This window comes from Chrysemys picta, chromosome 4 (genome assembly GCF_011386835.1).
Source record: "Chrysemys picta bellii isolate R12L10 chromosome 4, ASM1138683v2, whole genome shotgun sequence".
NCBI lineage: Eukaryota > Metazoa > Chordata > Testudines > Emydidae > Chrysemys > Chrysemys picta.
The window spans coordinates 39,516,384-39,533,184 of NC_088794.1; the positions used below are offsets into that span (position 1 = coordinate 39,516,384).

At 43.0% G+C, this 16,801-nt stretch overlaps 1 protein-coding gene across 9 annotated transcripts in view; it reads right to left on the bottom strand.

Annotated features, from left to right (window-relative positions):
* Positions 1 to 16,801, bottom strand: part of OSBPL5 (oxysterol binding protein like 5) — a 231,479-nt gene that overhangs the window by 97,013 nt on the left and 117,665 nt on the right. For 5 of the 9 annotated variants that reach the window (XM_042858786.2, XM_065594721.1, XM_042858785.2 and 2 more), the window contains one exon: positions 13,575 to 13,731. The exons of 1 other annotated variant lie outside the window; for it this stretch is intronic. In XM_042858786.2, coding sequence (XP_042714720.1) covers positions 13,575 to 13,710 — 136 coding nt within the window. In that variant the 5' untranslated portion in view covers positions 13,711 to 13,731. Of the gene's footprint in view, positions 1 to 6,730; positions 7,074 to 8,095; positions 8,271 to 8,316; positions 9,100 to 13,574; positions 13,732 to 16,801 lie in introns of those variants that run through there. 3 more of the 9 variants (XM_065594717.1, XM_065594720.1, XM_065594718.1) reach the window with 3 other exon arrangements.

Below are 16,801 nucleotides of genomic sequence, written 5' to 3' on the forward strand. Positions count from 1 at the left end.
GTAGGGGCCCGGGCAGAGACAGATGCATCATGGAGGTGAATGCCTGGCTGCGAAGATGGTGTCGCCAGGAGGGCTTTGGCTTCCTAGACCACGGGATGCTATTCGAGGAAGGACTGCTAGGCAGAGATGGCGTTCACCTTTCGAGGAGAGGAAAGACCCTATTCGGACACAGACTGGCTAACCTAGTGAGGAGAGCTTTAAACTAGGTTCGACGGGGACAGGTGAGCAAAGCCCACAGGTAAGTGGGGAACATGGAGACCGGGGAGATGGGTCGGAAACGAGAGGGAGTGTGGGCTATATTGGCAGAGAGAAAGGAGAGTCAGGACAAAACTGGGAGGAAAGATCAAACCAGTATCTTAGATGCTGTGGTGGGGCGATTACCCCACACCCAGAGAGACTGGGCTGCGGCAGGCCTAGGCGCCTGCGTAGACGCGCGGCCAATCAGGAGAGGGCTTACTGGGAGCCAATAAGAAGACAGATTGGAGCCAGCCAATCAGGGCCCGGCTTAGCCATATAAAAGGCTGCCCAGAGCAGGAGCAGTCAGTCTGTCCCAGGCCTTCAGAGGGGAAGGTCTGTCTCCAGGGCTGGGAGGCCAGCACCACGGACAGCGCAGTGCAGACCAGCCTGAGAGAGTGGGAGAAGGCCCTACTCCATAGCCTGCTAGGCGGCAGGCCTGGGAGAAGGAGGCCTAGCGTAGTGAAGGGCTGTTGGGGAAGCGGTCCAGGGGGATAGTCAGAGGAGGAAGGAGAAGGAAGACAGTGAGACTGTCACCCGAGGGCCTCTGGACCGGGACTCAGTAGTGGGCGGGCCTGAGTCCCCCCCCCCCCCTTTTTTCCCCCTTTGTTTGCTGTGCTGCCCTACGCACAGCCACGGGCCGCAGGGAGTGGCCGGTCAGAACTACACCAGGTCCTGGACTGTGAGGATCGGACTCGAGGGTGTGGGGCTGTTGTGTAACCACCCCCACCCCCGAAAGGGGGTGTGATTGGACAAAGGGACACTGTCGGAGGGCAGTGCTCCGGAAGAGGACGCCGATGTCAGGAGCAACGTAAGTCCGTGCACCCCACAGAGGCGAGATGACAGGCGGAACGCCACCCAAAGAGGGCGCTCTACTGGCGCAAAACTAATTCCCCGAAGCGGCCAGGAGGAGGCGCCACAGCGGTGAGCTACCGACCCGGTCACAGATGCCTATATACAAATGCGAGAAGTATGGGGAATAAGCAGGAAGAACTGGAAGTGCTAATAAATAAATACAACTATGACATTGTTGGCATCACTGAAACTTGGTGGGATAATACACATGATTGGAATGTTGGTGTGGATGGGTACAGCTTGCTCAGGAAGGATAGACAGGGGAAAAAGGGAGGAGGTGTTGCCTTATATATTAAAAATGTACACACTTGGACTCAGGTAGAGATGGACATAGGAGACGGAAATGTTGAGAGTCTCTGGGTTAGGCTAAAAGGGGCAAAAAACAAGGGAGATGTCATGCTAGGAGTCTACTACAGGCCACCTAATCAGGTGGAAGAGGTGGATGAGGCTTTTTTCAAGCAACTAACAAAATCATCCAAAGCCCAAGATTTGGTGGTGATGGGGGACTTCAACTATCCGGATATATGTTGGGAAAATAACACAGCGGGGCACAGACTATCCAACAAATTCTTGGACTGCATTGGAGACAACTTTTTATTCCAGAAGGTTGAAAAAGCTACTAGGGGGGAAGCTGTTCTAGACTTGATTTTAACAAATAGGGAGGAACTCGTTGAGAATGTGAAAGTAGAAGGCAGCCTGGGTGAAAGTGATCATGAAATCATAGAGTTTGCAATTCTAAGGAAGGGTAGAAGGGAGAACAGCAAAATAGAGACAATGGATTTCAGGAAGGCAGATTTTGGGAAGCTCCGAGAGCTAATAGGTAAGGTCCCATGGGAATCAAGACTGAGGGGAAAAACAACTGAGGAGAGTTGGCAGTTTTTCAAAGGGACACTATTAAGGGCCCAAAAGCAAGCTATTCCGCTGGTTAGGAAAGATAGAAAATGTGGCAAAAGACCACCTTGGCTTAACCACGAGATCTTGCACGATCTAAAAAATAAAAAGGAGTCATATAAAAAATGGAAACTAGGACAGATTACAAAGGATGAATATAGGCAAACAACACAGGAATGCAGGGGCAAGATTAGAAAGGCAAAGGCACAAAATGAGCTCAAACTAGCTACGGGAATAAAAGGAAACAAGAAGACTTTTTATCAATACATTAGAAGCAAGAGGAAGACCAAAGACAGGGTAGGCCCACTGCTTAGTGAAGAGGGAGAAACAGTAACAGGAAACTTGGAAATGGCAGAGATGCTTAATGACTTCTTTGTTTCGATCTTCACCGAGAAGTCTGAAGGAATGCCTAACATAGTGAATACTAATGGGAAGGGGGTAGGTTTAGTGGATAAAATAAAAAAAGAACAAGTTAAAAATCACTTAGAAAAGTTAGATGCCTGCAAGTCACCCGGGCCTGATGAAATGCATCCTAGAATACTCAAGGAGCTAATAGAGGAGGTATCTGAGCCTCTAGCTATTATCTTTGGAAAGTCATGGGAGACGGGAGAGATTCCAGAAGACTGGAAAAGGGCAAATATAGTGCAGGGGACTGGACTCGATGACCTCTCGAGGTCCCTTCCAGTCCTATAATCTATGAATCTATGAATAAAGCTTGTACATGCAGTAGGCAGAACTTTCAAGGGGGGCAGTTCTCAGACTGTGAAATGAACTCCACCAGGAACTCAGGACAATCACAAACGTCACCACCTTCTACTCCAAGTGCAAGGCTAATTTCTTTGACCTTGCCTTCTCTAACACACATATAATAGCAACACGTATTTTTAAATAACAAACAAACCTAAACAAGACAATCCACTGCACTTGCTTCTATCCCTGGGGGTGGGGGAGGATGACAGAACAAACACCGAAAGATAGATGTATAGTCACGTTGCTTAATACAATACTTCCAGGTGCTCAAATACTGCAGCAGTGAATGTGCTATCACAATCTCTCCAGAATAGATATAATATACTTTGACTGAGTACAGTATGACATGCTGATTATTGATATTGTATAGCACTCACTTTTTAAAGCAAATGTTAAATGGATTAAAAAATGGCTAACTGACCGGTCTCAAAAAGTAGTTGACAAAGTTCTCTGAATGGAGGTGTTTCTAGAGGGCTCTGCAGGGATCAGTACTAGGCCCAACACTCATTAATATTTTCACCAACAATCAGGATAAATATAAAAATCATTCCTGATAAGGTTTGTGGATGATATAAAAATTAGAAGAATGGCAAATGAGGAGGACAGAGCAGTCCTATAGAGCGATCTGGATTCAAGCAAAATCCATTTTAATTCATCTAGGAACAAGGAATACCGGCCATATCTATCAAATGGGGGGCTGTGTCCTGGAAAACAGTGACTCTGAAAAGGATTTAAATCATAGAATCATAGAAAAGTAGGGCTGGAAAGGACTTTGAGAGGCCTTCTAGTCCAGCCCCCCTGTTCTGAGGCTGAATCAAGTATATCTAGACCTTCCCTGACAAGCATTCGTCCAACCTGTTCTTAATCTCCAATGACAAGGATTCCGTAACCTATTCCAATATTTAACAATCCTTGTAGTTAGAAAGATTTTCCTAATATCTAACCTAAATCTCCCTTGCTGTAGATTAAACCCATTAGTTCTTGTCCTACCTTCCTTGGACATCGAGAACAAGTGATTACCATCCTCCTTATAACAGCCCTTAACGTATTTGAAGACTTATCAGGTTTCCCCTCAGTCTTCTTTTCTCAAGACAAAACATGCCCAGTTTTTGTAACTTTTCCTCAGAGGTCAGGTTTTCTAAACCTTTTAGCATTTCTGTTGCTGTCCTCTGGACTTTCTCCAATTTACTCTACGTTTTTCTTAAAGCATGGTGCCCAGAACAGGACGCAGTTCTCCGCCCAGGCTAGCCAGTGCTGAGTAGAGCACGACTGTTACCTCTTGGTTTTACATACAACACTCCTGTTAATAGGCCCCAGAATGCTATTGGCCTTTTTCACAATTGCACCACATTCTTGGCTCATGTTCACTGTATGATCCATTATAACCCTTAGGTTCTTTTCAGCAGTACTACTGCCTACCCAGTTATTCCCTGTTTTGCATTTGATTTTTCTTCCCAAGTGAAGTACTTTGCACTTGTCTTTATTGAAGCTAATTTTGTTAATTTCAGACCAATTATCCAATTTGTCAAGATCATTTTGAATTCTAATCCTGCCCTCCTAAGTGCTTACAACCCCTTCCATCTTGGTGTCATCCACAAATTTCATAAGCAAACTTTCCACTTTGTCAACTTTATCAATGACTTGGCTAAATAACTGAATGTGAGCTCCCAATGTGATCCTTGGATGTATAAATAGGAGTAATGAATACTAGTAGGGAGATGATTTTACCTCTGATTATGGCAGTGGTGAAACCAGTATTGGAATGCTGTATTCAGTTCCGGTGTCCGCATTTAAACAGGATGTTGAAAAATTGGAGGGGGCACAGAAAAGAGACAAAAAGTGATTCAAGGGCTGTACAGTATGAGTTAAAGAGCTCAATCAGTTTAGCTTATTCAAAGGAAGACTGAGATATGGCTTGATTATGGTGTGTAAACATGGACAAAATACTGGGTCGTAACAGGCTCTTTTAACCCAGCAGAGAACAAGAACCAATGACGGGAAGCTGAAGCCAGAAAAATTCAAATTAGAAAGATGTATGCCTCATTTAACAGTAAGGGTGATCAACTCCTGTATCTTTTCAAATACCATTCACTGATCAGAGAAAAATGAAATGCCCTACTTCAGAAAAATCCTTCCTCTGCCCTCTGTAGCTCTTTTCCAAGTAAACTGAATATAGCGTTAACATTTAAAGTAATGTTTCAAAATACTGGTTAGTTCAATAAGCCATCAAATTATTTGCATGAAACAGAGTCTTTTGAAGCAAAGGTGTTGTCCTTATAGCTACAAAGTTGTTGGGACAACATACAACACTGGGAACCATTTTGCATGTTCCCACAAACATGGTCGAACTGAGGGCTGGCATTTCTATGATGGAATTTTGGAATTAACACAAAGAAGGTGAAGATATTCTAACCACAGAGAGAGTTTTCCAAATTCCATTGAAGTGTACCAAGCCACATTGCTGCTGTGTGAGTCTCACAGTTCAACTAGCTGCTTCAACTGACAATAGTATAAAGGCATAAGTAATTTGCAAGCACTGTTTTCAGTTTTAGAACCACCAGAAATCACTCAGAGCAGCAGTATGCACTGAGCTAGGCCTTGTATGTTTGCAGACAGTTAATAAACATGATTATTGGGAGCCAGCTGTGTCCAAATAGTGCCTTCGTATATTTTTTGTGTGTGAAATGAGCAAAAGACAAAACACTAAAATGTTTTTGTATCTGTAGTTTACCCATGTTTCCTGTTCTTAATTCACGTAACAGCAAACCACAGATCCTATAGACTTCATTTAAAACTATCATAATTTCTGGGAAAACATAACTGTATTTTGCAACAAATTGGCTGAATATGGCTTTTTATATTGATTTTATTTACATACCTATTGTACATTTACTAACAAAGAAAACTCAAATCAACCTTGGTGTAGTATGTATGCCAGAGCAAAATTAAAAGGTTCACTTCTGCGAGTGGCATATCCTCATCTCTTCATAATGAAAGATCTCTTGCAGGGAAGTGTCACTTGGGGTGACCCAATATATATTTTGTCACAGACAGCCAGTCAAAACCAAGCTCCTTGTTCAAGGCCTCTTTACAACACTGAAGTGAAGGAAGGAGGGGGCATATGGCAGCATATTATGCTAGAACATAGCCTCAGGTCAGTCCCCAACCCAAATGAAATCTCCAAATCCTTTGCCTCCTGACCTCACTGATGCTTTTGTGGACCTCAGTTGGGTTGGCCCCCTACCAAACATAGATTTTAGGGGAATTTATGCTCAGTCTACCATAGCTTGGAGATCTTCTTGTGAAGTTTTCATATACCCCTGTCCAACCCTGCAAACAGGGTACTCCAAAACCTCACACCCTCAGCTCACAGAGAAAAAAGCCACAGGAAGGTTGGGGGTGGGGGGAGGGAAAGAAGAAGGGAAGGGGAGGGAGAGTACACAGAGCTCAACCATGCAAATGAGAGCCAGGACTCTGACTGATCCCTTGCCCTTGGTACCTTTGCTGGCACTTTCCTCCCCATATTCCTACAGGCATCCGAGACTGGGTGGAAGTTAGAATGCATTCACACATCTATGCAGTTGCTGTACTTAGCTCTGCAGTCTGTAATTCTCCCACAGCTGAATACTTTCCTCTTGTTCACCCTACTAAATAGAAGCATTTGATACATGCTGATAAATGCTTCTATGTGTCAGCATCTAGGTTATATTGTGTCCTTATGCTCTTCATTAATTGCACAGAACTTCACACAGTAAGATATCAGTTTTTCAGGTAACTTTAACAGACGATCTCAAGCAGGCTTCTTGTAGCACTGCAGAGAGACAGAAAGCCCTTCTTTTGATGGCAGATTCAAAGGATCTTTGGAAGTTTCCCAGTATCAAACACAAAAAGTGAAAAAAGCAGCAGACCCCAAAAGATAAACCCCCCTCCACAGCAGAAAGCACATTATCCCCCCCCAGAAAAAAAAAACAAGCAAATACATAAAAAAACAAACACTTACCAGCTTTTTAAAAAGCAGCAGTTCCTTCCCCCCCAATCAAAAAATGACTATATTAGAGCTACAGCTCATTCCCTCACAGATTTAAAGGGCCAGCTACTAAGACAGACAGCATTCTGGGAAAGGCTCCTATAAAAGGATAAAGCAAAAGCTTTGAGCTCAGTAATAGCAATGGGTCCAGAAGGAAGATTAATTGATCGTATTGAAAGCATAGTGAAATCAGTTTTCTGAGTGCTAAAAACATCCTGGAGAAAGCCTGTAATAATATAGTCTGTGGTTATATACCATATGTTATGCATTTGAGTTATTGATACTTTCTGTTTGTTGTTCTATATAGTTATAATAAATATCCTGATCCTTTCTGGAAGAGTAGCAGCTTTTTTTTTACTTGAGGCTCACTACCATGTCTTGACCCACAGGTTCAATTTACTTCTCCCTTAGTAAGTGACAATCTAATAAGCGTGACTGATAACTACTAGGGTCACTTTCTCTTAACATGAAGCTAAATAAGTGCAGGATAAGGAGTGCACTGATTAGCTTAATACAATAGGAGAATTGTTGCTTCATAATCTTTCTGGTATAGCATATGAATAACCACATAGAAAAACACAGGCTATAATAACTAATATATTGAGATAGACCTCTCTCATAGAGCTAGAAGGGACCCTGAAAGGTCATTGACTCCAGCCCCCTGCCTTCACTAGCAGGACCAAGTACTCATTTTGCTCCAGATCTCTAAGGGGCCCTCTCAAGGATTGAACTCACAATGTTGGGTTGAGCAGGCCAATGCTCAAACCACTGAGCTATCCCTCCCCGCTAACAAGACAATATGGAGCAAAACCTGCACTGATGCCCAGCTAGTGTGATCACAATGAGTTAAAACTGCATAAAGTAGATATTAGGCTGAAATTTAGTTGTGTGTATGGATCTTGGGCCAGATTTACAAAGGTATTTAGGAACCAAAAGATGCACATAGGCATCTGGGATTTACAAAAATGCTTAAGCAGGTTAGTGCTTAACTCCCACTAAAAGTCAATAGATATTAAGCGCCTAACCTGCTTAGGTATCTAAGCATTTCTTAAAGTATCTTTAGTCTCCTTACAGAAGCTTTTGTAAGGCCCTCACCCTTGTTCAGCAACTCGCATAGGCATAAATGGCTTGTCTCCAAGGGAGACTCGCTTTAAATTGTACAAAGTTCATTCTGTAGATAATGCTGCTTCCACTTTTCCGACAATGGTAGCTGTGCCTGTACTAATCCTCTTGTTCCTTGTAACTAATAATTCTAAGTGCTCGTTGGTGGTGGTTTGATGCCTGTCTCATATTTAAAGTCTGAAAAGCATTCAGGGACTTAAAAAAAAATCTCTATACCAAGTCTTGTTTTCTCTGATTCTGCAGGAGGAATTCTTTGTGGTTTGGAGTGGGAGTTCTCAGCCTGTAATTGAGAGGGTGGGCAGGTGTGAATCTATCAGAAAGAGCTTTTCATCCAAGTGTTTGTCAGGTGTTTCTGTTAAATAGGGGTTCACAAAATTAAAGAAAAAAACTCAGGGTTTTCAACAGCCAGACTAAAAATCCCTTTCTCAATTACTAACCTTTCATTGTTGCTTATGATGTCATTATCCCACTAGCTCTCCAGTCCTCTCCAAAGTTCTCTGGCAAAGAGAGAACTGATTTTTTTTTCTATATGAACTATTTTCAAGCCTTCTTTATACATGACAAAGAAGTTAAAAAGGGCACAAACCCAATTCACCTCTCCCTTCACCTTAAAGGGAGCTTTGGATGCATTCACTTGAAAGGTGCAAGGTTTTTAAATTTTTCCCTTAGTTTTCTTTCTATTTAGATAACACTCAAACTTTAGTTATAACTGATACTATACACAGCAATAAACTTCCACTGCAAATAGAGTCTGTGTTTTCTGGAGGAAAGTGTTACCCAGAATGGTAGAAATACCAGGGGACTATACTTATATGAACCTTTGGCCCTTTATACCTGCAGGTATGTGCTCTTAGGCAGGGCCCATAGCATGTGAGGTGTGGATCTCTAATGTTGGGGGGACCTATATGTGCCAGGGCTACTCTAAGCTCTGATTTAAAGAGAGAACATCCACCTGAAGTGTAGCCAATTAAGAAAAAATGGTTAAAAGTGTTACTCCCCCTGCCAAATTCTGTGGTCTTCCAACCACATCCTACTTTCTTCTAAAAATGGTTTCTCTTCCTTATGCGGGCAAAAAAACATAAATAAGAGAAACTAATGAAACCGATTCTCCAGTTTGTGTACCTTCTATATACAGAGAAATATATCTTCCTCTAAATTATTTCAGCTACAGTAATCAGAAGTGTTATATGTAACAGTAGGCAAAGAGCCAGAAGAGCTATTTCAGTTGATCTCCCCCTTAAAAAACAAAACAAAACAACAGTACTAGTTGCCTCACTTCAGAGAACCTTCCTAATATAGTTTGACAGGGGTGTAAACTCTGTTACTAACTTTTTACTATATTTATTTACATGTCCTAAAGCCACCCAAGGCTAGTTTTTGGGCTTGTGAAACCTGTTGCCTCAGCTGTGGTAGAGAGCAACTATGACTGACTTGATTCTGTGTGAGAAATAGCTGAACTTCTGCTGATGGTGCGAGGCCACTGCAAGCTCCTTCCTAGCCCGTAATGGGGCTGCATACAACTTACCTTAGTTCCTTCTCTGAGCTGATAATACAGCATCCGGACACAAACTTGGGGGGGGGGGGAAAGAGAGTGATCAGTGGAAAAGCCTTCACAGCGGATAGAGAGAAGGGAAACCCAGACTTCTTCACAGGAGTAGCAGCATCTATCAGAGCCCATGGGAGGAGGGGAACTAGAAAGGTGATTCCCAGTGAGGAGAGACACCATATTGACCCTTGGAAAGGAGATAGAATGAGATACAGTAGGAAAAAAGGGAATAGAAGAAAAGGAGTAAAGAGGAAGCTACAACACACCGTGGGGAAGAGAGAATTGGGGGTGGGGAGAAAGCAAACATAGGAGATGGTGGAAGAGAGTCTGTTCTTTCAAAGAAATAAAAGGCAAACTTAAGAAGTGTTGTGGAGATAGACTGAGCTGGAAGGAAAAATAAAGGGGATAAAAATCCAAGGAAGGAGGACAAAAGTAAGACTCCTCCACCCCCGGACACACACCCAGAACTCTTAGTTAGAACAGCGACTTGTACTAATTTGTGCTTTTTTAAATTGTATCTCTGGCCCACACTCTCCTAAATTGAGGATGGAGGGGATGAAAGATGGGTGGCTGTTTTCATCACTTGTACCAATGTTCCAGGTTCCTCTAGCTAAGCAGAGAAAGGCAACAAAAACTCTAATCCAGCACACTGCACTTGTTACACACATACACCCAGTGGGTTTAGGCCAGGCCAATTAGACTGCTCCATCTACAAGAAGCAAGGAGAAACAATGTAAAAGGCCGATAAAGAATCAAAGCCTGTGGTAAGAGGGGACTCAACCCAGGATGTGCTGAGCATCTGCTACAAACCCTCAGCTCTCTTTGGTTTATGTGGGTGTTAAAGAGCACTCAGCACCTCACAGATGAGCTAATTGAATTTTTGAGACTGTTGGTAATTATTCTGCATGGACCCCATGACAAGCAGCTGATCTCCATTTATCCTGCAGCAGAGGAAGCTGATGACAGCAGGAAAACTCTTTGCCCATGCTCTTCAAAATTTAAGTTCCCTAAAGTTGACAAATAGGCTTCCCAAACTCTAAAAGCTGGGTTGGCTTAGCAATGACAAAAGTAGTCTACTGCAAAGGCTTTTTACTCCTGCCACATATCTATATGGAGTTGTAGTTGTCTGCAGTCAAACTTTTGAAAGTGGGCAAACATATTAGGTGTCTCAACGTTTAAATGTTGAGGCTGAGAAGCTTGTGGACTAATTTTCAATTGGTCAGCACTGCTCAAAATCAGGCCCAACCTGTCTCAAGCTGGACACCCACAAATCTTTAAATTATTGACTGGAGCTGGATAGAAATTTTTTGTCAACACCTTTTTTCAATGGAAAATGCTAGTTTAATCAAAATCTAAATATTTTTAAAAGGACAGAGTGACCGAAAATTTGAACTGGAAAAAAATGTTTTAGAAATTTACCGGGATTTTGGAATTTCATTTTGGATTTCAAATTTTCTTTGGAATTTTTCTCACATTTATATTTTTACATTATTTCACGATGTGAGTTGTAGTAGTGTATAATATGCACTAGTACAACTGGCATGTCAGAATGACATGATAGTTAAAATCCTATTATTTTTATGTTACTTTTAAACTCATTAAGGGCAGCTGCTAGTTAAACTGTTTCATTACAACACAAACAGGAGACATTTCGATCTACAGAAGATAAGATGTTTCAATTGGTACAAAGTTGCAGCTGCCCTTAATGAATTTTACAATAGAACATTATAGCATAATATGACACGTCAGTGGTACTACTAACAACCCTACATAGTTGTAACGTATACTGTTAACACTAACCTCGCACTACTGACAGGTCATGAAATAATGTAAAATAAAAATGTAAGAGAATAAAACTAATGAAATAAAATCTGAAATTAAATTTTGAAACTCTGAAACAACATTCTAAAATCCTGAACAAATTTTCCAAGACTGATTTTTTTGTTCAGGAAATTCCAATTTAAAGGAATTTTGATAATAGTTATTTCTGTTCTGAATTGTAATTAATTTTGTTGTTCAAAATGTTGAAATTTGCCCCAAACCAAAAATTCAGCATTTCGGCCAGGCCTACGATTGGCCCTCGCTTGTCAGCTCTTTGGTTCCAGATCTGACCTTGTTCTTTGTTTGTGAAGCACTGAGGGTCAGATTTACAAAGGGGTCTCTTAGGTGCCTGCTGCCCAGTAGAATTCACAGTCCTGAGTTAGGTGCCCAGGCTCTCCATGGAGAGAATTAGGTGCCTAAGAAAGGGAATCAGAAGCCAGAAAGCTGAGCATGGAGCTGCCTAAGCTAGCCAGTAAACAATGCCACAGAGAACGGCCGGGATAAAGGTAGTTGGGTGCCTAATTCTGGGCCAGAGGAAGGTGTTTCCCTCTTCTTGGGAGTCAGTCAGACCCCCGCTCCTTTCCCATGTCATTATAGCCCTGTGGCTAGGGCAATTACCTGGCACATAGACATCCTGTTTTCAAATTTCTGTTCTTTCTGATTTGGAGCAAGAACTTGAACTTAGGTCTGCTTGTCCCGGGAGAGTGCCAGAGCTACAGGCTATTCTAGGATGGGTTTCAATCTCTCCTATTGAAACTGTTCCATTTAGTATGAATGATTAAATATTCAATAGGCCAAAGAGAAAAGTAGGGCAAGTTTGACTGTATATCCCAGTGGTTAGGGCATTCACCAGTGATGTGGGAGAATCAGGTTTGAGTCCCTGCTCCAAATCAGGGATTCAAATTTGGGTATCTCCCATATCTCAGGTGCATACACTAGGCACTTACACTCATGCCAGCCAGCCTCCCAGAGTCCTCATCTGCTCATCCCTGATATCTTTTGTGTTAGGTAGGCATGCCAGCAAGATAGGCAAGAAAATGTGTGGTTTGAGAACCCCAGCAGGGCTTAGATGTGAGCTCAGATATCAAACAGCTTGGTGGCATCAGGATTCAGGCAGCTTTGCATATGCCCACTGGCGGCAGAAACACAGATGTCTATGGAGTTTAGGCACCTACTGGGGGAGGTGATAGTTGAGCAGTGGTTTTGTGAATGTCATTGGTGCCTAAATGTTGGACTTAGGTGCCTAAAGAGGCAGTTAAATAGATTCCTTTGTGGATCTAACCCTGAGTATCTTTTTGGGTGCTATATAAATACTAAATATTGCCTTGCTTTTTGCAGGTGCTGTGTCCTTTTCTCCTGAAATATCAATGTGCTGACAACTCAATGAGGTGCTACTAGACTTGATTATTAAGTACAGAAATGACAACCACAAATTATGACTTTGCAAAAATATGATTGCTCCCTCATCTAAGGTTAAAGCACATGTTTACAAACTGGAATCTGAAGCACTGTTTGCAGATTGCAATCAGAGAAACATTTTGATTGAGTATTTATTACACACAGCAAATACCAAAACAATATCATGACTTTCATTTCCTGTAGAGCAGATGTTTGCTAGCAATTTTAGACTAAACCTGAAGGAAGTATTGTGAACTCTTGAAGCTGGTGTTATACTTACTGCAGCTGAGCATATTGCCGGGAAAAGTGCTGAAGATATTTATGATCATTGGTGAAAGAGCATTTGCATTTGTAACGTTTATTGTGCGCTGTAGGGTCAAGTAACTTAAAAGTAGTAATCACAATTTGCAAAAGGGGCTGGAAATATTGGGTTCCTCAATTTTTGGGTGCCCATGTGATGCCTTAAAAGGATCTGCCTTTTAGGGTGATCCATTTTAGGTTCCTCAAATTGGGCACCCCAAAACAGAGATATCCAAAATCACTTCTTAAATTTTAGGCCATTCAGTGTTTAACTAGCTCTGAGCCCCATCTCTGAGGCATGAATGTCCTTCATTCCCCACTTAAATCAATGGGAGCAGAAGGGTTGTAGCATTTGACAGGAACCACTCAATACCTCATTGGGGGGAGGATTGGGGGCCTCCTTTGCTGAACAAGTTTGATCTCCTGCTCATGCTTCCATATAAAGCTGTTTTTCTTTGTTTCTTGCAGATGCTCTAATAAAATCCACTTACACTCACCCACCCAGAGGATTAGTTCAGTAGGTGTGGTACTGTTTGTTTGTGCATATGCGCTGCACTGAGATTTGAGATGATTGAAGATAGGCTGAGAGCAGCATGTGGCACATTGTGAAGCCATGTAGCACGCACTGACCTGGGCTGAGTGGGTAGATCTCATTATCAGCCCCGAAGAACAGATTCCGTGTCAGCTTGCGAGGGTCAATTTTCTGAGGGGTGGAAGAAGCAGGACAGAGAGAGAACCTGCGACGAAGAAAATTCTCCTCCTTCATGGCATGAGCAGTAGGGGTTTTCTAAAAGGAAGGGACAGAAATAATAACAGTTAATGCCAAGACACAAGAAACCAAAGTTTCACATGCAGATGATTCTGCTTCTTCAGAGCTACCTAAACAGAGTGTCGATTCCATTTTTAGAATGCCAGAAAGCTCTTCAAAGAAACTGCTATATTAGTAGGAACAGCCAAATTCCTGTTCTTCTGACTCTTGGCCATTCATGAACTGTGGGGAAGTGGAGTGACACTGCTACAAACTCCCATTCATGGATCCAGCCGGTGTAACATCCATTCCTTTATGAGGCTCTGAAGATACTTCCTAGGTAATGGTTACTTTCTGGACCTAGCAAGAGCAGAACACCGAATTGCTTTGCTACCTTTTTTAAAAAGAAGGTTCTGGCTTTAGGCTGCAGTCACTGAGATCAGAGTCTAGTCTAAGGTTTATAGAGGAAGATCAGCTGCCAGGATCCTGATATGAGTAACTTGAGCTGCACAGGGAACTAGCACCGAAAAACCAGTGTCCCTCCTGCCCGATTTCTTCAAACAGCACATTTGAGCAGCATCACACTTTCTTTCAAATGGCCATTAGATCAGCTTCAAAGTTTGATCAATAGGGGTAAGCTTTTCCTCTCTATTGGGCTATGGAACAGCACTTATCTTCCTGAAAGCCTCCCTACATCTCAGTACAAAAGCTGGGTAGTGCTGTGCTATTTACCACCGCACAGCTGAAGCACAGATTATCCTGACTGGGATTAAAGGTTTCTTTTATACCTTTCTGACAAGCAGTTCTTTTTTACCCATCACAATTGAGTATTATGATTATCTTCCTGATTTCTAGGCTTTATTCTCCCTCTGATGTGCAATTGGAGGCAGAGTTCTCATGAGCAGTGGTAGGAGTTAACTTTGCCTTCAGGCTTTGCTGAAGGGAATACATGGTATGTTTTCTCTCACAGGATGAATTATTGCACAAGAAAGAGAGCTTGGGGGAGACCCACTGGAATTTCAGGGCACTGTTTCCTGAAAAATGGCCTGTAAATTTGCCCATCTCTTCGTGCTATGAAGAAATAACGGGCCAGCTCCTTGGTGCAGCTGAGGATAACACAGCGGAAACAGCTCCCAGCATGATTTAAAGCAGCCTAGGGGCTCTTTAAATTACACTGGCTGAAGTGATACCACATGGACCACTGTACTGGCTGAGGGTCATGGGGGATGCTGTGCATTCCACCCTGCTCCTGGGAAAACCACCTCCCTGCATCTGAAACCCTCCCCACTCCATCTCTGATAGGAGAAGCCTCAACTGCCCCTTCGGGGGAGCTTTTCACTACTGAGGCAGTACAAAGCAGGAGGCGGGCGGGGGGGAGGGCAAGAATCTAGCAGAATGTGAGAAAACATCCTCTTGTATTTTGCTAGGGCAGTGTCTCTGGCACCTGCTATGTTGATCCATATAGGAAGCAATAACAATAATAATGGTTTTTGAGTTAAATAGCCAGGGCCGGCTCCAGACACCAGCCCTCCAAGCATGTGCTTGGGGCGGCACCTGGAGGGGGGCGGTGCTCACCCGGGGAGAGTGGGGTCCCAGCCGGGCTCGCCACCCTCCCCCGGCGCTCTGGCCGGCCGGGAAGAATGGGGCCGCGGCCGGGCTCCCCGCCGGGGGGGGAGGGGCAGCGGGAGGCTTTTTTGCCTGGGGTGGCAAAAAAGCCAGAGCTGGCCCTGTAAATAGCACTTACACTGCCCAAAGGTAAGTGTGAGCCAGGAATCTATTAGTGCCAGCTGGTAAGGGGCACCGGAGGGGGTGCATGAGGGTTACTGGGATCTTCTGGGTCTGGCATGTTCAACCTAGTTCACCAAAGAGTGTCATGTGAGGTCTCAAATAAAAGCCAGTGTGACATGGGTTATAACTGTCATTGTAATTGCAAAATGCATGTACGGATGTTATGTAAGGAATTATGAATATACACTGAAAATTATGTTCTTACGGTCTGTGTCTAGGGACTGGTCACCAGACAAGAAATGTTAATCTATCCAGCTGTTTACATGTCAATTAGGTATTGTACGGTTCACAATGGGTCTCCTCTCACCAGTCTGAACCGAATACTAATGAAGGATTGCAAAATCTTCAAAGAGAAAAAGGTTGCAGGAAGAAGTAAACAGTGGAGGGGTGGAGGAGGGGGAAAGGTGTGCACATCAGAGGTCTGCTCGCGAATATCTGGTGGACATAGAAGACATTCTGGCATCTTTCAGCTAGGAAGTAAACAGAGTGAGTTTGCTTCATGAAAAAGGGGGTCTCATCCAGGCTTCATTGAAAATGCTGGTGAGAACTTTGGGTGAGATAAGCTTCTTTAGACAGCTAGCTAGACTTGTTAGTTAAAGTTTAGTCTCTAGGAAGCTTGTTCTTCTTTATATGTTACCATTTGCTTCCACTATTCATACTCACTATCATTTGAACCTCTGGTTTTTGATAATCAATTTATTCTTGTTTGCACTATAAATATATCTAAGAGCTGTGTGTTTAACAGAGTTTTGTACCAAGGGATAAGTAATAAACCGCGGTGTACTGGGTTCCTTTCAGAGAGCAGCAGGCCTGGTAATTCTGTGCCAGTTCAGTGGGTAAGGGTCTGGACACTAAAGGGAAAGTTGGGAGGACTTGGGCCTAATGCTCCCCTATAGAGAGAGTGAGGCCTGGAAGGCAGTGTTTGTGTTGCCTGAGGCTGGTGGTTTAAGGGAACTGACGCACAGACCACACTTTCTTAACACTTAGGGCAGATGGTGACGAGGTGTCTCACAATCCTGGGGCGTGTCATGGTATGAAAGATGTTTCCTTTCTTCCGCATAGATCAATTTTAGGGCATGTGAACCTAATTTAATATGCACTATTATATGCATTTTTACAGAAGCGAGGGCAGTGTCATCCAGAAGAATGAGTTCAGTGTTTGTCTTGAGTTCTAATCCCAGCTCTACCCCAACTCACTCTGTGACCTTGGCAAATCACTTTACCTTTCTTGCCTTTAGTTTCCCCATCTGTAAAATGGGAATAATGTCACTTACCTCACAGAAGATGAATTAAGGTCTGTACAATGCTTTGAGAATACAAA